Raw genomic sequence first — 23,750 nt, 5'->3', positions numbered from 1 at the left:
TGTTAATTTATTAGTCAAATTATCTTTAAACTCAGTTCTTATTTAAAAAAATTAGTTAAAATTATAAATATTTTTTTAATTTATTTATTTTGATGTTGTGGTTTAACAGGTATTTATCCCATGAATTAAAAAAAACTATAAATGAATTGCAATGTTATACTGTATTGTTGCTGTATCTTTATTTTAATTTTCAAGAAGTATGTAACTTCTACTGATATCTTTTGATATGAATACAATGTCCTTAGATATGTATGCAGATATCCTTAGCTATTTATGCAGATATCCTTGCATGTGTATGCAAATATCCTTAGTTAAGTCTATAATATAATGAATTGGTTTCTTTATTTTCTAGCTAATTTGGAATAATAATGCTTAATTTCAGTTTTGTTAAGCTTTTGGGTAACAAAACCATAGCAATGAAACTCTGGTATTATTCTAGATATTAATTTCAGAACAATTTATGGAATTTAATGAAAAAAAATATTATTTCAGCAATGATAAATGGAATGCCATTCTCTTGCTATAAAATATGCTTTAATATCTTTTCATTCCATATCTATCTAAAATTAATTTTAAATATAAATAAAATGGTTAAGTTCAGTAGTGCTTTGAAAACTTATGCTTATTGAAATGATTGCAAAATTTTTTACATGAAGAAAACAATCAAAATGTTGGGTTGAGTGACTTTCTTTCTAGTTAACAGTTACAATAAATAAAATCGTTTGCTAACAAAGTGTTCTTGCCTTCAACTGCAAATAATAGCACTTTTGGTTGTTCACAATGGCCTTCCTATACAGCAAACCCAATGCGTGAAACAGACACTAGTGGTCTAGAATACTGGTTTTCAAGAGTCAAGGTAAACGAGTCTTATTCGTGAATAAATTATCTTTGAAACTTTCACTTTACGGTAGAGTTTCTTCTGGTTAAGAAATATATATGCTCAGTTTTCTTTATAAGTAGAGTTATTTGATATGAATTTTATCTTCAGCTACATATGTATTGAAACTGTTATTAGATTGATGATTACTTAAGTTAACTCATGGACCTATTTTTTGATCAATGTATTTTAAAAGTTTGTAATCTAAAATTGCTTTCTTTAACAAGTTATTAATTGTATTAAACAATCCTTCAAAGGAAAGACACACGTGGGTTGATGCTGTTGATTTTGGTATCATTATTTTAAGAAAGCTCTAACAATGCTATTTTCATTATTTTGAATTGTTAAAAATGACTATCCAAATTTTTTAATTTAAGGTATTTGTCACATCTTTATCTTTTAAATGCCTGTTTTTTTACAAAATTGATTTTGAAATGCCTTTTTTTTTACTTTCATTTCTCTAATACATAAAAGAAAAATGCTTTAAAATGTATTTTTTTTATGTTTGCTTTAAAAAACTATAATTAATAGATATAAATATGATTTATAACTAAGAAATAGCTTGTTGTCAATCTGTAAAGCTGGGTTTTAAATGAGTAAAACATTCAGCAGCTTTGATAAATATACATTAAATGCTTAATTAAATAAACATACATTAAATCTTCAAGTAGAAACTTTTATTTCAACCTTTGCAGAATAAAATATTTTGATTTCAATTCTACAAACAAAACGAAAAAAAAAAAAAAATGGACCATCAGAAGTGAAAAACATTAATTTATTTATTTCTTATTTATTTTTTAACCAGCGCTCGTGTTGCCATGCATATTTTGCAAATTGATTTAATTGCATTATTTGAATGCATCTATTGGCAACAATAATTGTTCGGTATTAATTTTATTCTCATAAAATTGCTTAAAGGCAACACTTGGCCTTTAAAGTTACAGAAATAAATTAATTTTTAAATATTAAAAATTAATTTATTATCGAAATATATTTAAATTATTATTGATAAATTAATATTTATTTCCAATATGCTTCCAACTTATAATGATAAATTTAAAAAAAATGTAATCTTGCAAACACGAAAAACCTTTTGATTATAATGTTTCTAAAATAAATTTATTTATTAGACCTGACGAATTAAATTTTTCGTTTACTTGAGGATAGTAATGAAAATTTTCATTGCATGCGGTTTTGAATAATTTTGTAAGTAAAGTAACTTTTGAAAGTTAAAAAAAGAATTCGTGTCGAATGAATTTGAAAACCACACACACACACAAAAAAAAATAAAGAAATTAAAAAAAAACTTTATTTGATTAAAAGAGTACAAGAGTAAAAACAAATTTTGTGTGAAGTGTTTAAGTACACAACCTCAATTTACATTATACACACATTATTACAGAATAGAAAGATAAAAGTAAAGATGTGATAGAATAGCTATAGATTTAGCACAAGAATACAATATTATGAGAGCATTAACAAGAGAAAAATGAGCAGATATTTATTATCAAATCAACAGACATAACCACGTTCATAAAGAAAGTTCATGAATATTCACATTTATACATATGTATTATTTATAAACATCGGAGCTATATCGGAGCATTATGTTAGATTATTTATAAACATCGGAGCTAGATCGGAGCATTATGTTAGATTATTTATAAACATCGGAGCTATATCGGAGCATTATGTTAGATTATTTATAAGCATCAGAGCAATGCTTGAGAATATGTAAATATTTGTCTTTTACTTTACCATATTCTTCAATACTGAGAAAATAAGACATATTTGTTATGTTAGTGAATTAAGATTATTAAAAAGCAGTTTAAAATTGCTTATTTATTAATCTGAAATTGGCTAATTATTTATTAAATAATTCTTATTCGAAATTCTTTAAAAATTGATAGATACAGGAAGGCAGTAATTGTTCTATTACCAAAACGAACGAAAATTGCCAAATCGAACTATTATTTTTAAATGTCTTCAGATGATTAAATGTTTATTAAAACAACTTACAATCACAATACAACAGCTCTTAAAAAAATATTGACATTTAACTTCTGAGATGTCCCCTGAACTTAATTTAGAGTTTGGGCCGATTCATCAAATTCAAAAGTGAGCCAAGTCATTTGTCAAGATTCTGGAAAAATTCGAAATAAGGAAGTTCTGTCGAATTATCCAAATTTTCATAAATGTATCCACATTGCCTAAAAGTATCAAATGAATTCGATATTTTTAGACAATGGCAGAATTTTTTCTTAGAAAATAAAGTAATTGTCTAAGGCTTTAACATTACAAGGCCCCTCGGCTTGTCAGAGGCTTAAATGACACGCAATGAGAACTTAGCTTAAAAAACAAACATAAGGTTATTTTTGGAATAAAATAGAAAATCATTTACTATTTGATCCTTCATCAGGCACAATATCTAATAGGTATACATTACGATGCGGTAATAAGAATATAATTATTTTCAAATAATGACTTGTCGACTGCGGCAATTAAAAAAACTTTCTATTGCAACCGTATAAACCAATAATTGAATGTTTTTCAAGTGGAACGTTTTTTGCCATTACTTAAGGTAAAGGAACTTTGGTGAGCATTTTAACGGTAAGGCGAATCTTTCGTAAACTTGGTTAGTAACCGTGTCGTAATTTTGGGTTTACTCAACGGTCGCGACTATCGGAGGGTAAAGTAACAAACTGCTCTTAAATTCCTTTCCCCGTATGTTTTGACTCACATATTTCCTAATTATTTCGCTCATATGTTTTTAGAGTTTTAGATCCAGCATATGGCTATTCTGATTCATTGCTAAATTATAACAAGGGCTGGGATAGAGTTATTAAGTGACATGAATCTCGATGTCCAGATACCTTATTGTATATCTCATTCTCCAGTATTCTTTATTAGATAACTTGTTGAAGAAATGGATACATCAAATGGCTATCTTCCATTTGTTTCTAGTCATCAACGAACAAATTCGTAAACATTCGTGAACTTTCATAATAAATGTGGAACATTCTCAACAAGCATTTTCTAAGCATTGCGAATAGAATAACAGAGAGGAAAGAACATTTTCTGTGAGTGAATCATCTTTGTTGAGCGGCATTCAGCAGGTGTTCTGCGGACAAGCGGAATGACTGCCAGTCGTCACTGTTCTTGATTCCAAGGGCTGAGATGAGGATGTTGAGGATGGCCACCAAGAACACCCCGATGGTGATGGCGTTGTTCAGATTGTCTGCTCTGCGTTGCTTTTTAACTTCGTTGAGGTTCGTGTTGGCTATTAATAGCATCATGCAACCTGTTAAAACCTGTGAATACAGAAACGTCGTGACAGGAATTCAGAGGTCCAGAAAAAATATATAAGGAGTTCAAATATTATTTTGATATCAGATTTCTTGTTAAATGCATTATACCCTATTTTACAATTACATTTAACAGGAATGGAGCGATTAAATATCCTACAATAAAAAATTTATAGTTTATATAAAGATTTTAGCAGTATTTATGATTATGGAGTTCATTTATTATCCTAATGTTAATATATATAAGTTCTATTCCTCATACGATGTCATTGAATCATTGAACAAACTAATTTTGCATATCATATAACATATAATTAAACGTTGTCTTATGAGTTCTGTGAAGACACATCTTTTTCCCTTTTGAAATGCGAATAGCATTATTTAACGAAAGCGTTAAATATGAATAAAATGAGCTTGAATGGACTCCTATAATATTGTTTTAAGTTGTTATTTATACTATTCTCGCTATTAATTAGAATATATATATGATATTATTATATGTATATTATTTATTATATAAAATAAAATAATATCCGATATTTGATAAAATCTAACTGTTATAAATGATTGTGATATGCAAATTAATATAATAATGAAATTCAATCAATGAATACATTGTTAGAAATTGAATTAGTTTCAATTTTTTAAAAATAACTCTAACATTTTACGTACAGTTACATATGTTAGATTATGAAAATTAATAGAATATTTTCTCAAAACTGTATTTCAAGAAATACATATTCTGATGTAGAATTTATCGGAACAATTTCCCAAGTTTCATATCAAAACTGTTTTTTTAAGTACTATAATAATAAAACCTGTCTTAAGCTTCATTCATGGTGAAAGCATACAAAGATAAAATTACTTAGGATTCAATGAAAGTTATCTACAAATTAAATGAAATAAAATTTGTCAGTAATTGAAAAAAATTAATGACAATAAAATAAGTTTAACAATTACAAATAATGTTATTTCAATCGTTAAAATAACAAGCATTTAATATTATATTTTTATAACATTAAATATAGTATATCAGTAATTTTTTACAGTATTTCAAGGAAATGATAATTTTTTAGAAATTCAAATTACCAATTTCTTACAAATAAAAGTAATCAATAAACTTTAATATCAACATTTCTCAACAAGGTATTATAAAATATATATTTTTAAACTATTAAATTGTTTTAGCTCACTTTTTTTATCATTTATTTAAACGAAGAAAGGCTTTAAAAGGACCTTAAAAATGAAATACATGCTAAAAATTATTTGCTTTCATAATCGAAAAACACAAAAGTACGTATGAGAAGTAATTAAATTAATAAATTTAATTGCAAATATATAAGAATCAGTATCGAACGTTTCACACAATTATTTCAGAGACGCTAGATTACTTTAAAAAAAATTCGGTTGAATCAAGGATATTTTGAGATCGTCGTTTTTACTTTCACCGCACCTCGAATTAGTGAAAATTAAAAAATAATTTTTTAACGTTTTTTGAGGCCTATACTAAAGACACAGAAATTAAAGACTGTTGTTATCCGTCACAATATAAAAACATTGGTTAGCGATTAAAGTTTTTATTGAACAGAATGAAGTTATACATTTATAAAATATTCATATTTAAAATTATTGAAGATAAATTCATGCAATAAATATAAAAGAGTACACAGAAATATATATAAATAAGAAGATGAAAGTGTGAGAAGTTTAAAACACAATATTGAACAGGGTTTCTTAAACTTTTTAAACCCGCAACTCTTTTTTTTTTTTTTTTTTTTTTTTTGGCGAATTGGTGTTTGACGCTCGACCTTAGACAGTAAAGTGTATTTACAGAGAGGATAAAAAGTTAAAATTGAGAACCAGTGGTACAGAAATTATAGAGTTATTATAAATACAACGGTGCTAAACTTGGCGAATATGTCCCTATATTGGCGAATTTTTTCGTACAGCATAGGCGGCGAATTGTTGTTATGATGTATCGAAACGCCGCCAAACCTGGCCAACTTAAATTCAAATTCTCCCAACTTATCAATCATAGATTTGTCTGTTATCATGTGATTCTTAAGTTATACTCGCCAACTTATCGAGCCAGGCTAACTTTGGGCCATCCGTTATGTATTCTTCTACGGAAATTCAAGAGATCTCATGTTGATATAGCATAATAGTTTAGACAAAGAAACACCAATCGAGATATTTTCTTCTTAATTTGACTATGGTACAGAATGGCTGATTTCGTTAACTCTCAAAAATTACAAAAGTAATTATAAAATTAAAATACAATTAAGGATGGGTAAAATAAATTCATTCTAAAATATTAATTCATTGATTTAAGTTGAACATTTTAAAATAAGGTGATTCTATGAAAAATTTTATTGGCAAATATTGATGAATCTTATAGATGCCATGCCTGAAAAATATGCCACGAACCTTATATTGTTCAATATAAGAGTTCTAATAAGAGGGCAATTCTATTGATATCATTTAGGTTTCCAGTCTAAAGTTCAAGAAACCCGGTTGTAAAAAATAAAATTTCACAATACATTCTGTATATTAATACACAATACATATTCACACATCTGATGATCTAGAAATTGACACAAAAAGATACAACATTTCTGAAAAGATAAAACAATATCAAACCTTTATAGTCGGTTATTTTCAAGTATACCAAGTCAAATAGAATGATATAAGTGTTAAATTAATATTGAGAACAAGCTCGACGTTTAAAATTGATATAAATGAATTAAATTATCTTCAAATGGCAATCTCTTGTCGTCTCATTCGATTAAAGTCACATATTAAATCATGAGTTGTGAAATAAACGCACAGAGTACTTTTAAATATCGTTTAAGGAAATGAATAAAATATTTAGAATCTACGCTACATATTTGTGCGTGATCTATAAATACTTCTTTGACATTAATTGATAATCTTCATAGAATTCTAGGGTCATATTTCATCAATAAAATTTTTCAAGTCTATAGTCACCATAAATACTTTGAAATTTATTTTGTCATTCATTAAAAATCTATGCATTCTATTCGTATCAAAGTTCTATAAATGACTAATTCGTATGAAAGGATTCCATAGGAGTCATGTAGAATTTGAATTATAAAAATCGTTGAAGAGCAGTAGATCACGATAGGTTTTGAAGTCGCCGAAAATTTTCAAATATCATAAAAATCTATCAAAATTTGACCCATTCATTCGTTTTTAGAATAATAGTCACTGTTCACTTGACGCACATAGTGGAAGATTGTTACACCAATTTCAATTTTTGTTGTTATCGTTCATAATCTGGGTTGGGGGTGGTCGTAGCTGTCCAATTTGCAGAATAGAAAGAAGGTTGAACTTCGGGAGTGATGTGAAAAACCGAGAGAAATGTGTGAATAACCGTAGATGTGAAGACCAACCAGACGGCTGCATCGTTCAGTCTCTCTGCTCGTTTTTGTTGGTTCGGGTCATTAATGTCCGTCCGTCCTTTGATGATCAGCACAGATCCCAGGCACATCTATGAAAGAGAGAGACGTACATACCATTGCACACCCTCCAATTAAGGGCGCTTTCAGTAAAATTGGAACAACATGAATTTATTTTATTTCCATTTAGTGTGATCTAAAATTCCTTAAAGAAGAGGGACCGTCAGAAGAAATTAGATTCATTTATCGATTTCATAACTCATTGGAGGAAAGTGGTAAAAAATATTATTTATCGAATATTTTAAGTTGAAAGAGATGTTGCCAATGCAGGCTCAACAGAAAAATAAAATGGCTGAAAATTTGCACTTATTGCTAAGTTTTATTGATTAAAATATTTATAATTAAATCATTTCTAGTTTAATAAAGCGTTAGCCTAGCTGCTTGCTGTTAAATAGCCAATGTGACATGAAATTATAACTCAAAATTGTCACATCATATAATCAGAAATGTATTATCTTCAACAAGTTGAATACTAATGTCCAAACACAGTGAGTTATAGGAAAAATGGTGAAAAAGGTATTAAAGATCATTGTATTAAGCATCTGAAGTTATTCACAGCTTCTCTAAAGTTGTTAAAGTATTATGAATTGTTTAATTTATCCTAATAAAGTTAAGTTGGAACCATTTCTAATCTTAATTGTTTACATGCATGCCCAAAAACACAATTATTAAAATTAAAGACAAACGACAGTACAGATTTGTTTCTAGGGTAGGGCATTTCGCTATCAGTGAAAGGACAGACTTACAATCACAGTTTCAGACAAATTCAGTATTTTTGGTGTTAATAAAGACTCGATACTAAAGAAAGTATTTCTATTAATCACAGTGTCCAATGAGTCGATTTAGAAAAAATTAAACGTTTTTTAGTAATAATCAGAGCTATGGTTCTGTGATAAGTGCATATGAAATATTTTTTTTTGTGTTCGTAGAAGATATTTTATGAAAAATGAAGCTAATGTTTCATTGGTCATATCTATTAATTAATTAATGATTTTTTATTAAAATCGTATTTGTGCCATAGAAATCAAATTTTCTTACCTGCAGTATGATTGAAAGACTGATGAGCGTCATCATGACGTAGTAAAATTCGTGTTCTTTGCCGGCTTGTATAAGATACTTGAGTTGTGACGCGTTGGCTGTCAAGAGTGCTACATCGAGCAACCCCTGGGCAATCGTTTTCTTAGTGGCGTACACATTGGCATCTAGAGAGGTGGAGGATGGTTTCCCCGCGTTTTCGCCTGTGCCGTTCTGCAATGAAATAGAATATTAGTTAAAACCACTGTTATAAATAAATACAATATAATATATGAACACACCTAATATTGGGATGCTCAAATTTACAACAAGCTTCGTATATTTAAACTTAACATAAACCCTATCAAGAATATATGATACAATTTTAAGGAGATTGCGAACTGAGTACATTCTTTTCATACATCTACTTATTATCTATGTATTACTACTTATTATATTATTCACATCTAGTTATTATAACTGCAATTTGCCGATCTGCTCTTTGTTAATCGTATTTTCTTTTATTTCATTATTATCACACCCTGAAATGTTGATAATTCTTGCAACGTATAGCAGCAAGATTTACTGCCTAAGCTGATTTGCTATAAAAGTCATCCTTCCTGCCAAGTTGGAACACGACGCTTGCTCAAAAATATTAATGGAGATATTTGAACGATGCACAGTTGTTTTCTGAATGTTTTACACATGATTCATTCCTTGGTGTATTTATATAGTTCGTTTTTAAATTTTACTATTACTTTGTACAATCTGAGCTTGTTAATGAAAACGTAATAACGTTTCGAACGAAAAGTAATAATGAAACGTAATAATGAAACGTTTCGCAATAACATCCATTACTGAAAAGCTATCTCTAAGATTTGCCGATCTATTGCTAGGATATAATGAGTTTTGTCTGAGTTTAGAGCAAGGAAAGGTATAAATGTTAACCCTTTTGAATAACGTAGTCAAAAATGACTTATGTGGCATAAAACAAAACAAAGTCAATCTAAAAGAAATTAACTTAAATATTTCATGCTTAAGATCAATGATGATTAATTACTCTTAGTGGTGTAATTAATGAAATTATTTTGTGAAAAGATTTTTTAAATATATCAAGACCCTAAAAGGAAGAAGGATTTTGTTATCGCAAAATTTTTCATAAGATTTTTTAAAAATATTTTTCGTCAAAATATCTAAAGATAGATTTGCAATGAAATTTGTTTAATGTCCATTTTAATTAAATAATTATCAAAAATGCTTATTTTATTTGTTTTCAAACTTTGGAGTTGCAGCGAAATGTTTTTGAGGGAAGTACAACAGCGAGAATGTTTTCGAACAGAAAAAGCATCGCTAATTATTTAAGAAGCTTTGATTTATGTTAATTATTTATTATTCTTGTTAATTATTCTTGTTATTTTTATTAGCCGTTATTTTTATTAGCCAGTCGTAAAAAAGAAATATAATTATTCTGATAAAGAAAATCTTTTAAATGCTAAACTAATGCTTAAAATTTTTCTAAATCATCATAAAGGTAATTTAAACAAGACTCCTTGCTAATTTTTGACTACATTTTTCATGAAAAAATTCATATAAGTTAGCGAAATATAAAGTAATATACATTTTACCTTACGCAGTTAATCTAAATTATGAATGAATCAAAATAAAAAATGTCGATCAAATTATATAAATTACCAATTGAAAGTATTTGTACATTGTTTTGAATATAAAAGAGTCGAAATGAATTCTGTAATTAAATCGAATGAAAGCAACATAAATTCATCCATTTAAGAAGAAAAAAAGCCACTGAAAAACTTATTGATTATAGGAGAGAAGAAACACAAAAAGTTTAGTAAAAAAATTAATACAGAGTTTTTAAAATAAAGACAGGTAAAAACAATACAATATCCCTAACTTATATTAGAGAAAAATTAAAAGGTAAGAACTTTACCACCGATTTTTAACACCATGTATTTTAACAATATTGCATGCTACCTTTAGCATTTTGCACCACACAAATCTAAGCATTCACAATGCTCAAAACAATCATCTATAATTTACAAATGAACGTCTCACTTTTGAAAACAGCATTCCATCTCCTGAAGACATCACGGTTGATCAATGATGATTCATTAATAGCTCTAGCCTGAGCAATCTTACAAGTGGTCTGATGTTGAAAAGAACGCTACCCCGCTGCCATGCTGCTGGTTCCAGGTACAATGAGCTTAATGTGCTTGGTTACTAAGGGTCTGCCACCTTTGTAATGATTTTTATAGCCTCTTTGCGTGACTATAACCATTTCTAGTACTTCATGGCCATTTGCATATATGAATTATACAAGGGCAGCGATCGAAGAAACAGTCGTTTTTCAACGAAAAATGATTTTGTTTGAGAAGGTACTCACAAGCGAAGCTAGGATTATTAATTAGCTGACTGCAAACCGCTAGTTTATCGAGGCTAATTCGATTTGGGAGTAGTTAAGTGGTCGCGTGTGGCTACAGTTATTGATTCCCAAAGAGCTGAGGCTAGAATTTAATGAATGTTTAACCTTTTCCTAACTAACACAACAGCATTATACCGTCAATTATCTTTTCCATTGCGTTGGAGCTGTTATATTAACTATTAATAAAGGCTTTTTTTTTCTAAAAGAATTAATCTGTGGAAACTCTTATCATCCTGTAGATAACTTTACTACCTTTCCCAAATGAATCAATTCGGACAGATAATGGATGAATTAACTTCCAAAAAAGAAAGATAAAAATAAGTTATTCAATATGGAAATATAAAGATCTGATCGAATGATTTGAGAAAGGGTAAAATATTTTCCAACAGGGACACCAGCTCCCTATATTAGCAAATATCCTACATTTATGGTTTACTTATAATTCAAAGGCTCTTTGTTGTTATGGCATTTGTTTTAAACACATAAACATTTATAGAGATACGAATTAAAAAAACTCTGAATTCTACTCTTCAAATGCATCGTTGTATTGAAGTGCCCTGTTTATTATTGCATATCTCATTTATAGAAATTCTGCTATTCTATTTAACTAAATGCGTCTTTTTTAATGAAGGGAAAACCTAAAATAGTTTGAATCGAATATACTAATATTGATAGGGTTTATTTCCACGAGAGTAATAAGTGGATGGAAAATTTTGTCAAGTCTTAGTAAATGATAAGTGCTATTAATATGTTGTCGTCCTGTATTTAGTTCTTAACTTTACAAATAATAATAAAATACTGACTCATAATTTAAAATTTTTGTCATGCAATTATTTTTAGCAATTACTTTTGTTACACAATTATGCTGAGTTTTGATAAAAATGACCATGTCCCCACTGCGCTATTTTTTAGTTATTAAATTTGTGAAAGGACAATTAAATATTGTTATAATTATAGCCTAAAGGATTAAACTGTTAATTATAACTCTTCATTACTATTTGAAATCAATTTTATAAAGAAAAAAGCTTTTAAGAAAATTACAAATTTGTTTCTTGAAAATCTTCATTTTTCAAAAAATTTAAATAAATAGTAAAAGACGGTAAAGATTTCAGAAGTATGCACGTGCTGAAAATAAATTCCGTAAAACGCGAAAATACTAATACCGTAAGAGTAAGGATTCTAAATGATAAATTTCATTTATTTTGCTTCAAATAAATATTATAAAAATTCAATTAATTAAACTTACATATAGATATTAACATTTACAAAAAGTATGATTAAATTTCATACCTGAACAAAGACAGACAAGATACTCTAAAGTGTTAAAAATTTGAATTAAAAATTTTTCATGATAATCGCATGCAAATAGATAAAATAATATCACACGATTAATGATAATAATAAATATAAAATTATAATTAAATACAATTTAATTAAGGAAAATAATCTAATGTAGGTAAAATGTAATATAGAAGTACATACGTTTGAAATTAAATGGAGATAGATTCCACTAAAATAAATACATCAAACTTCTTACATAATAAAATATGTAAAATTATTTTTCATACTAGGAAAATATTATGCTATGATGATAATACTATTGGATATAATACAATTATAATAATATATGAGATAATGATAATATCTCTAGTATAATATTATTGGATAATCTATCTATACTTATATAAAGCTCAATGTGTGTGTTTGTGTGTTGGCACTCTACAGGCCAGACCATTCGACCTACAGCTACCAAATTTGGCACATGCATACCTTGGAGGTTGAGAATGTGCACCTGGGGTCCCTTTTTTAATTTTGAATTAGAATTTTAATTATTAATTAAAACTAACTTTCCCGCCAAAAAAATCTTTTTATTTCCCCACCGCCAAATGAGTAAGGCTTCAGTTTTTTTCCGCAATCTAAAGAGGATAGGCTTAAGAAATTTTCGGCAGATTATTTCAAAGGATTCTGTTTATTTTCTTAAGGTTTGATGCATTTAAAATTAAACATTGTTAATTAATCGATCTTTCAGATTCATTCTGAAGTACTTTTGAATTAAAATAAAACAGAATAAAGGAAATTAAAAATTTCTAATCTGCATAGCGTTACCTCACCTGGCGTTGAAAATTCACGCATTTGCGTTACCATAATTGAAAATTCACGCATGCGCATTGTGTTCTGATTGTTGACAACTGATACGGACTTAGTTTTGAAGGCTTAATATGTTTTCGACAGATTATTTCAAACTATTCTGTTTATTTTTTTAGTGTTTGATGCGTTTAAAACTAAACATTGTTAATGAATCGATCTGTTCATGATGAATCGAGAAAATTTTGTTGAAAACTTCTTGAGATATTATGTAAATTAAGAAAAATATTCTTTAGTGCCCATAAGGTTTAAATACTCAGCGACTCTATATTCAGTATTCATATTTAAAAAAATGCTTCGTTTCAGTATATATATATATATATATATATATATATATATATATATATATATATATATATATATATATATATATATATATATATATATATATATATATATATGTATATATTGCAGTTTAATCATTTCCACTTTAATTTAAAGCATTAATTCTACGGGAGCTAATAGAAAATTGGAGAGATACATATTACGTTATGGCTGAAGGCTTTTATAATATTATGAGTGAATTATATGACTATTAAAATTTGAAGTTTTAAAATATTTTTATGAAGAAGCAATTAAAATAGGAGTTCCATAAAATATTTAATTATTAAAATTTTAACGTGCATTAATATTGGCGAACCGGCTGGTCGCCAAAGGCGGCTATTATTAATATAAATCTTGCTGATTTTTAAGGAAAAATTCCCATGTATTGGAATTCTCAATATTTGCATTAGAGGAAATTTTAAGAGCTTTATTTTAATTTCAATTGCAATTAAAGAATAACAAATAGAGAATAACTCATTATGAAGCTTTCATATATAATGTAAATTTTATAACGGTGTCTAACCTTTTAGTCGTGTAATATTTTCAACAATTCAATCGGAAATAAATCAAAATTTCGCTTAATTTTTAATTAATTAAAATTCTAATGGAATTCTTAAAAAAAAGTCCTGAAATGCACACTTCGATTTTCCAAAATACATCTGTACCAAATTAAGTATCATATAATGTACAATTTGAAAACGGCGCCTGATATTTTAGTGGTATAATATTTTCGAAAATTATATCAGAAAAGCATCAAAATTTCGCTTAATTTTTATGCTTAATTGATATTCTAATCAAATTTTTTAAAAATTGCTCTGAAATGCACACTTTGATCTTCCAAAATACATCTGAACTAAATTAAGTATCATATAATGTACATTTGATAACTGCACCTGATATTTTAGTGGTATAATATTTTAGACAATTATATCGGAAAAGCATCAAAATTTCACTTAATTTTTATGCTTAATTGATATTCTAATCAAATTTTGTAAAAATTGTCCTGAAATGCACATTTTGATCTTCCAAAATACATCTGTACTAAATTAAGTATCATATAATGTACATTTGATAACTGCGTCTGATATTTTAGTGGTATTATATTTTAGACAATTATATCGGAAAAGCATCAAAATTTCGCTTAATTGTATGCTTAGTTAATATTCTAATCAAATTTTGTAAAAATTGCTCTGAAATGCACACTTTGATCTTCCAAAATACATCTGTACTAAATTAAGTATCATATAATGTACATTTGATAACTGCGTCTGATATTTTAGTGGTATAATATTTTCGAAAATTATATCAGAAAAGCATCAAAATTTCGCTTAATTTTTATGCTTAATTGATATTCTAATCAAATTTTTTAAAAATTGCTCTGAAATGCACACTTTGATCTTCCAAAATACATCTGAACTAAATTAAGTATCATATAATGTACATTTGATAACTGCACCTGATATTTTAGTGGTATAATATTTTAGACAATTATATCGGAAAAGCATCAAAATTTCACTTAATTTTTATGCTTAATTGATATTCTAATCAAATTTTGTAAAAATTGTCCTGAAATGCACATTTTGATCTTCCAAAATACATCTGTACTAAATTAAGTATCATATAATGTACATTTGATAACTGCGTCTGATATTTTAGTGGTATAATATTTTAGACAATTATATCGGAAAAGCATCAAAATTTCGCTTAATTGTATGCTTAGTTAATATTCTAATCAAATTTTGTAAAAATTGCTCTGAAATGCACACTTTGATCTTCCAAAATACATCTGTACTAAATTAAGTATCATATAATGTACATTTGATAACTGCGCCTGATATTTTAGTGGTATAATATTTTAGACAATTATATCGGAAAAGCATCAAAATTTCACTTAATTTTTATGCTTAATTGATATTCTAATCAAATTTTGTAAAAATTGTCCTGAAATGCACATTTTGATCTTCCAAAATACATCTTTGCCAAATTAAGTAACTCTAGTCCTAATGATAAACTAATAGAGCGCCAATACATAGATATAATTCCCCTTTATTAATAATGGAGATCACAAATTGCTGCACACAAGCAAGCACTATAGTCCTAAAATTTAAAAGAAATCCTATGAGCTTCCTTCCTGCGCACTCGAGACGGATGAATTCGAATTTCTATAAACTACAATAAGTGTTTTTCATTTTTTTATTCCAAATTTCAAGCTGAATAAATAAATCACAGAATTTATGCGAGCGAATTTGTAAATGCCGGAAAGACAACGGCCATAGAGTGTGGCAGTGGGTCACGCTTCCCATCAAAAGATGAATAAATCGGAGGAAATGTGTAGAATTAAATAAATCTTTTTATGTGAAATTTCATGAATTACCTGTATCCATATCTTATCAAAAATACTCATCGCAGAAAATATTATGCAAGTTAACATCAGGTTTATACTTGGCCAAGACGGTCAGGAGGCAGCACATGCGTAGAAGGGGAGTGATTTATGTTTGCCACAATTTCATAAGATAGATTCAGGCTTCCCATTCGTGACTACAAATTGCTGTTTTGGTGTCCCTGAAATTTTCTTTTTCACTGCATATCGTATTAAAATAATAGATATTTACACAAATAAAAAAAAAATTAAAAAAAAGAGGTCAACATACCTAAATTTGGAAAACTATAGAAAAAAATGGCAAATAAAATGAAAACACACATTCACAACCTCGCATCAGAAAGAAGAAAGAGAAAAAATGTCGGAATTAATCTATGATAAGTGATCAATTTTTTCAAGCCAAAAACCGCCAATTCTACAAACGCATGCGCAGTAAGAAAACAATATATATCTATACTTATATATAAATCTCAATGTGTGTGTGTGTGTGTGTGTTGGCACTCTACAGAAAAGACCATCTGACCTATAGCTACCAAATTTGGTACATGTATACCTTGGAGGTCGGGAATGTGCACCTGAGGTCCCTTTTATTGAATTTTTAATTAGAATTTTAATTATTAATTAAAAACAAACTTTCCAGCTAAAAGAATATTTTCATTTTCCCCACCGCCAAATGAGTAAGGCTCCAGTTTCTTTTCCCAACAGTAATGAGGCTAGGTTTAAGATTTTTCGGCTGATTATTTCAAACTATTCTGTTTATTTTCTTAATGTTTGATGCAATTAAAATTAAACATTGTTAATGAATCGATCTTTCAGATTCATTCTGAAGTACTTTTGAATTAAAATAAAACAGAATAAAGGAAATTAAAATTTTTTAATCTGCATAGCGTTACCCAAACTGGCGTAGAAAAACTCACGCATTTGCGTTACCGTAACTGGCGTTGAAAATTCACGCATGCGCATTGTTTTCTGATTGTTGACATGACAAACATTATCAACGGATGATTTAATTTATTTTTAGGTTAGTTGCATGCTTTTGTTATTGAACTGTATTTATGTTAGTTATATATTTTTTGTATATGCTTATAGTTTTAAGTAGTTTTTTTAACCTGTTTTACACAGATTATTTTAAACGATTCGTTTTATTTTCTTAGTGTTTGGTGCATTTAAAATTAAACATTGTTAATTAATCGATCTGGTCATGATGAATCTGAGAAAATTTTGTTGACAAATTCTTGAAATATTACATAAATTAAGAAAGATATTCTTTAGTGCCCATAAAGTTTAAACGCTCATTGACTGTTTTCAGTAATCATATTACAAAAAAGTACTTTGTTTCAGTAAAAAATATTATTATATTAATTGCAGATTAATCCTTTCCACTTTAATTTAAAGTATAAATTCTACGGGAGCTAACAGAAAATGAGAGAGATACATATTACATTATGACTGAAGGCGTTTATAATATTATGAGTAAATTATATGATTATCAAAATGTGAAGTTTTAAAATATTTTGATGAAGAAGCTATTAAAGTAGGAATTGCATAAAATATTTAATTACTAAAATTTTAACGAACATTAAGATTGGCGAACCGGCTGGTCGCCAAAGGCGGCTAGTATATAATAAAGCTTCATGTTGTTGTCCTGTCCGGACAATTACTTGCCATGGACCAAACAGCATTTTTCAGTCTTTCTACGCATGCACTGCCTGCTGGCCGTCTTATAACTAGCCGAGTGTAAAACCGGCATAAGATGTTATACTTAAAGAAATTTATTTCTCGAAAAAGATATATTTTCTACAATTACTAATAATATATTTGAGACTGCATATAATATGACAGATAACCATTTTTTAAAATTACTTTAAATATTGACAGCTTTTTATTCTTTTTTTCATTTTGAATCATTTGAATTATTTATAAAATAAAAATTCTACAAAAAAAAAAAAAAAAAAAAGAGGAATTTTTGTGTTAAATTTAAGAGCCATAAAATCTTGGAGTTTTCTCCAAGATTTTAAGTGTATTATTTATAGATATAAAAACTGATATTAAAAAATAATTATTTATTATAGTATCTAACCAGCAGGAGTTGTCTACTCTAAACTCTTCTCGCATGCTCTGTAATAAACTTGTCATGAAAGAGAAAGCCTTACGTGGTAATGGCGTTTTTTAGTTACGAAATAGTAGCTTTTGGCATGAATTTAGCAATTTTTACTGAACCTATCGTGTCATCCTTGGCTAGTTTTTTTTTTTTTGGTAATTAATCCGTGGCATGAGATAATAGTATCCAAAAATCGAATTTGCGTTTTAAACACGTTTTTTTTTCAATCAATTAAAACAAAAATTTGACACAAAATTGCACTTGCAATCACCAAATTCTATATCAAATTTGATACATTTAAGTCATTGCATTTTTGAATGATCGTGTTTACATGTTTCTGAAAGTACAGACAGACAAACGATCAACCTTTTGTCGGATTTTGTTCAAAATTTAACGGGTATATGTAGAATAGATGGTTAATCTGAGTACTGAATCTTATCTATCTAGCTCTCTTCGTTTTGTAATTATCGTGTTAACTTATATTCGTGTAGCCGGACAGACAGACTTCCTCAGAATAGATTTTACTGAAAATTTGATAGAAATTTGCAAATTTGGTGAATGTGCAAAAATCACTGTAATCAAATCAAATTTGAGCCATCTAGTCAAAGCGTTTTTGAGTTCTTTTTGTCACGGACAGATAGACAGACATTTTCCAAAAATGTGTTTTTCGAACTCATAGAGGTCTTAAAAGTGAAAATTCATCAAAATAAAATATGAAGTTCGAATATCGAGTTTTTTGACGATAACTATATTTTCTCTGTACTACATATACGAGAAAGTAAAAATGTATCAAAGCTTTTTAAAAATAAACAGAAACAAAACTGCAAACTATTTAGAATAAAATTTTGTATGTGTGTTTTTTTAATTGAAGAAAAGTTTTCGTATAAATTCTATTTGTTTCGCATAGTCTTCCTTTTTTTTGGTATGAGAATTTTATTTTAAGTAGAGTTTATTTGCTTAAATGCTAACAAAAGAATCGATCCATGTTCACGTGATACACGTCAAATGCGTCGTACAGGTTTCGCTTTGAATCTATTACGCGACATACAGCATTAAAAAGAGACACGATTATAGCGATTACTTTTATGACACGGAGCGATGTCAAGAATTTTGATTTCATTGATGATGATGTCGTGTCCGCGTTACCACGGAAAGAGGGTGCAGTAACTTCTGAGGGTAAAGACCGCTGAGCTCCCAAGGGCAGAAGTCTGACCCTAGCTTATATGAAGATAAAACTCAACCCACACATTCGCTTGTACAACCCCTGTTTACAGGGGGGTACATTCGCACACCTCACAGATAGAACACAGATAAAGAACAAGCATGCTCGAACCGGGAGTCGAACCCGGGACGCCCAGATCACGGGGAAGATGCGCTACCCCTATGCAAGGACGCCGGCTTTCGACTTTATTAGATCCACGAGTAGCAAAGAATCTTTTAGACTGTATCCCATAAAATGGCTGTTAGAGGACTACATATAGTAATTTTTTTTTAAAAAGTTTTGAATTCTGTAAAATAGATAGTCATTTCTGTTTTATCTATTTTTAAAGGAATGTTCAGATCAATGCATTCTTCCTAATGCATTTTGGAAAAATTTCAAATCATATGTCTTTATCCAGATAGAAAATAAGCTCTTAAAGAACACCAACGTAATCTGCAACATGGATAGGTCAGACATTTTATACCTTATTCTTTTCAAACAAATATGTTATAAGCTGAAAACAATGGACAAAGAGATATGAGTCAGCATATGGTATTCCTTGGAATTTGAACTTGTACTGCCTTATACAAGTTGCTGAAAAAAGCATTTTTTTTTCAAAAGAAACTGTAATCGTCTGCAGTTCTGTGAGTTGATATTCATGAATTTACGGAAGTGGTGCCACTTTAATGCATTTGGGATGTCGTTCACCCCTTAGCATGTACCAGCGCACGTGAGCGTGGTACAAAACCATTGTTCATTTTCCACTGACTGAATATTTTAGTGTTTCCAGGAACAAGTCACTCGGAGTGCGTCAGGGGAAAGAGGCAGTGTTGTGGAAAGCATGTCAACAGGTGTTTCACTTCCCTAATGGGTTTTGAAAAGTCCTCGCCCGTAAAAAGGAATCATTAGAAAAATGGTACGTTTATCTAAATTGTTTATAAGGAAAAAAAATTGACGAATAAATATGAAATAAATACATTTAACTAAATTGCGAAAACATTTTAACGTTATAATTTTTAATTAACGTATTCTAACATCAATTTTTTTCATTTTCTCTTATTAATACAAAGAGGAACTATTGTAATTGTTAAAAAATTCAAATTCTAGATTTTAATGAATTTCCATCTTTCAAAATCCCTGGGTCCGACAAATACAATTTCAAAAAATATGTGTGTATGTCAACACGTTAATTCATAAATACCTTAAACTAAATGAATGAAATTTGAGATGCAATATTTAAATAAAATTTATTGATATCTCCTAAATTGTAAAAGAAATCCATTCCCAGGAAGTTTGTATATCTGTTGTTTCTAATGGCACTTGTCATAGACAAGCCCGCTAACTTTAGAAGTCAGTGATTTTAAGCCAAGAGTGCGTCTCTTGTTTTTTAATAGCGCCATCTAGGGCCAAGAGTGCGACTTAGCTACACACACGTCACAACCCTTTTTACAGGGTGGACTTCATTCATTCATCCACAGATCGTAATTTAGGCATGAATCCGAGAGCGATAATCCCTTATCCAGTTCCGCCAGAGGTATTACTCTCGACATGGAGGACTGACCACGACAGATTTATAAGTTAACCAGCCACCACCACTCACGGAGAGTCTTCGGCCGGCTGGGCTCGAACTCGCAACCCAGGGGAAGCAAACCCAACGCCCTACCTATCAGACTATCCCGGCCTTTGTTTGTAAATCCTTGTGAATGCAAGTGAGCACAGTAATGACAAGATCAAAGTTGGTAAAGTTCGATACATTTTTAGCCCCCAAAGTGTAGATTCTTATTAAATTTTTAATTAAATTTCTTAAAAAGATTAACCGTTTGTCAATATGTTAGTAAATTAAATTAGTTAATTAGGCTTAGTTAATTAAATCTGATATATGATCAAGTAATTAAAGTATTATGCCTGTTATTAAATTATTTTCCGTAGTTCTCTAGAACATGGTTTTCTCAGTTGTATTATGAAGAATAAAAAACTCATGTGCGTAATTCTGAAAATGAATATCTGAACACATGTGTCATCAATGTCATTAACTAAGATACAAGATTTCAATACTAGGGAAGAATAGGACGTTTACGAAAAAGTTTCGGGAAGACTACTCTTGCTGATTTTTCAAAGTTGAGGGTGTGTACATTTTTGATTGAAATTGCGGTCGCCAAAATTTAAATAAATCGAAAATTTTCACTGCGTAGAAAAGTTTATGATGCTTTCAGAAAATTTCAGATGTTAAGAAATGCCCCACCTTCTACAATAACAACAATTTGATTTCCCCTTTTATTTCAAATAAAATGTTTTTTTTTCTATGTAATAAAAGTAGACAAAAAGCAAGCTTTGATTGATGATTGGGATGAGTTGATAGCATTTGATATATAGGATATCTGCTGAACTTCTTCTACTCCGCATTAACTTGAAAACGACAACTATTGCCACAAACCTGGTGTCTAAGTGACCATGTTCAACATGGTGAGATCTATCACAGTGGCATTTCACGGCAAACAACTGAGTTAGTGTTTCTTTTCCAAAAAAGGTTCATGGGAAAAAAGTTAGTTACAAAATTGTACTGTATCTTCGTTTTAATATATAAAGACAGCTTCAGCGTCATAATGCTACGAACAAAACGCTCATTTGTTAGGTCGCAATTTTCAATACTCTAACGCCAGAAAAATAGAAATAAACCAGACAAATTAACTATCAGCAGTTGCTTTTATTTTTGGTGTTCGAAATGCTCCTTGTTAGCTACACTGTATATCTGGAATCAATTGTTCAGGTATCAAATTTCTTGCGCTTTTCTGGTATAAGAGAGCTGGAAATTGCAACGAAACAACTTTGCAGTTTATACATTTTATTTTCAACATTATTGTGAAGAAAATGTCTTTTCGTACTAAATCAAAGACCTTTTACAATTTTGTAATTGACCCCCCCCTCTATCATTTGTCATTTTCGGGATAGAAACCCGAATTCTGATCTCATCATATAGTGCATGGTCACGTTACTGTACTTAGACAACAAATTTATGGCTGTAGTTGTCGCCGTTCTAAAGTTAATGTAGGAAAGTATATATAAAAATCCGTGGTACATTTGTTGTGTCTTTTTAAACCATCCATAAGAAAGAAAACTCTGCAGTTTATCTTTTGCCATTATAAAAATCCTGTTAACATCAGTCACCAGCAAACTAAGGTTGTTTATTGGCCTCTTTGAAGATAATTGGTTAGAAAAGGTAAACAATTTTAAATAGAAATCCAATTTAATGATTAAACTGGCATCCAAAATCAAACTGCATAGTAATCAAAACAAACAAAATTCTTTCTGAAAGAAAAAGAAAAATTTCTTACTTCCTAGTAAACTTTGCTAAAAGAGAAGAAAGGCCAAATTCCAAAAAGGATTGGGAACTGAGATAAAATATTTTATTCAATTGAAATTTTGTCAAATCATTTTGGATCATTTGAAAAACATTTATCTTGCTTCAGATAAGTATATATATATATTTTCTTTTGACTCAATATCTAACTTAATAATTGTATTTTTGTTTGTATTCAATTGACATCATTCAGAATCCTGGAAGAATTCCTATTCAATTCAATAATAGAGTCATTCAGAATCCAACATGGAAATTCCTTTCTTCATTTCCTTTACGGATATGGAATGTTAGTGAATTATTTTCAAGGATAAATACTGTAAGAAGATATCCACCTATATTCACTTTTAAATAATGAGACAGTCCGCTATTTTGAATCTACCATTAATACTACATCCTATCATACTAAAGGAATTTGTGAAAAAAAAACCTTTTTATTTTTAGATAAGGAAATTGCAACTGTTCATCATAGTTTAATGCTCATAATAACAAGGATTCAGCAATAATATCTACTAATAATAAAGATGAATGTATGTGTGTGTGTGTTGGCGTTTTATAAGTCAAAACTTCTGCCATAAAACTACCAAATTTGTCACATATACAAGGCGAGAGGATAGAAATGTGCACCTTCATGAGATTTTTAAAATTTTTAATCAGGATCTTAATTAATTAAAATTTTGGCTGAATTTTGTGGTTTCCCCATAGTATTCAGACAATGTTATTGCACAAAAATGATTTTTAGACTGTTGGAAATTTAAAAAATTATTTTTTTAATGATATCAATTTAGTAACAGTGAAAATTTTTCTGAATTTGGGCATTTTTATTTTAAAAATCATTTTTTACTTACTTTCCAACAATAGATTAATTTTGCTCTGAAGCTTAAACGTTTTTCTTGTTTCATCAAATATTTAAATGTGTATTTTTGTTCCATTGTTGAAAGTTAAAGAAGAAGGATTTTGTTCAATATTTATAAGGTACTTTAAAAAGACGCATATAAAAGTGAAATTACAATATCACACAATTTAAGAAATAAATGAGTTGGATATTTACGCATTTGAACTGGATATATATTTTATGAAACTTCATAATTACGTTGAACTAGATATTTATGAACTAGTCTTTATTAAA

At 28.9% G+C, this 23,750-nt stretch overlaps 1 protein-coding gene across 5 annotated transcripts in view; it reads right to left on the bottom strand.

Moving 5' to 3' along the window:
* Positions 1 to 2,195: 2,195 nt before the first annotated feature.
* The window catches only part of LOC129981745 (ninjurin-2-like), a 64,131-nt gene continuing 42,576 nt past the window's right edge, over positions 2,196 to 23,750 (bottom strand). Inside the window, exons 1-3 of one of the 5 annotated variants that reach the window (XM_056092726.1) lie at positions 10,749 to 10,919; positions 8,700 to 8,909; positions 5,509 to 7,693 (exon numbers count right to left, since the gene is read on the bottom strand). In XM_056092726.1, the coding sequence (XP_055948701.1) occupies positions 7,466 to 7,693; positions 8,700 to 8,909; positions 10,749 to 10,781 (471 nt within the window). In that variant the 5' untranslated portion in view covers positions 10,782 to 10,919 and the 3' untranslated portion in view covers positions 5,509 to 7,465. Of the gene's footprint in view, positions 4,189 to 5,507; positions 7,694 to 8,699; positions 8,910 to 10,748; positions 10,920 to 23,750 lie in introns of those variants that run through there. The other 4 variants (XM_056092723.1, XM_056092722.1, XM_056092725.1 and 1 more) reach the window with 4 other exon arrangements.

The sequence above is a fragment of the Argiope bruennichi genome, chromosome 8 (genome assembly GCF_947563725.1).
Source record: "Argiope bruennichi chromosome 8, qqArgBrue1.1, whole genome shotgun sequence".
NCBI classification, from domain to species: Eukaryota; Metazoa; Arthropoda; class Arachnida; order Araneae; family Araneidae; genus Argiope; species Argiope bruennichi.
This window is presented reverse-complemented; position numbering and strand designations above follow the sequence as displayed.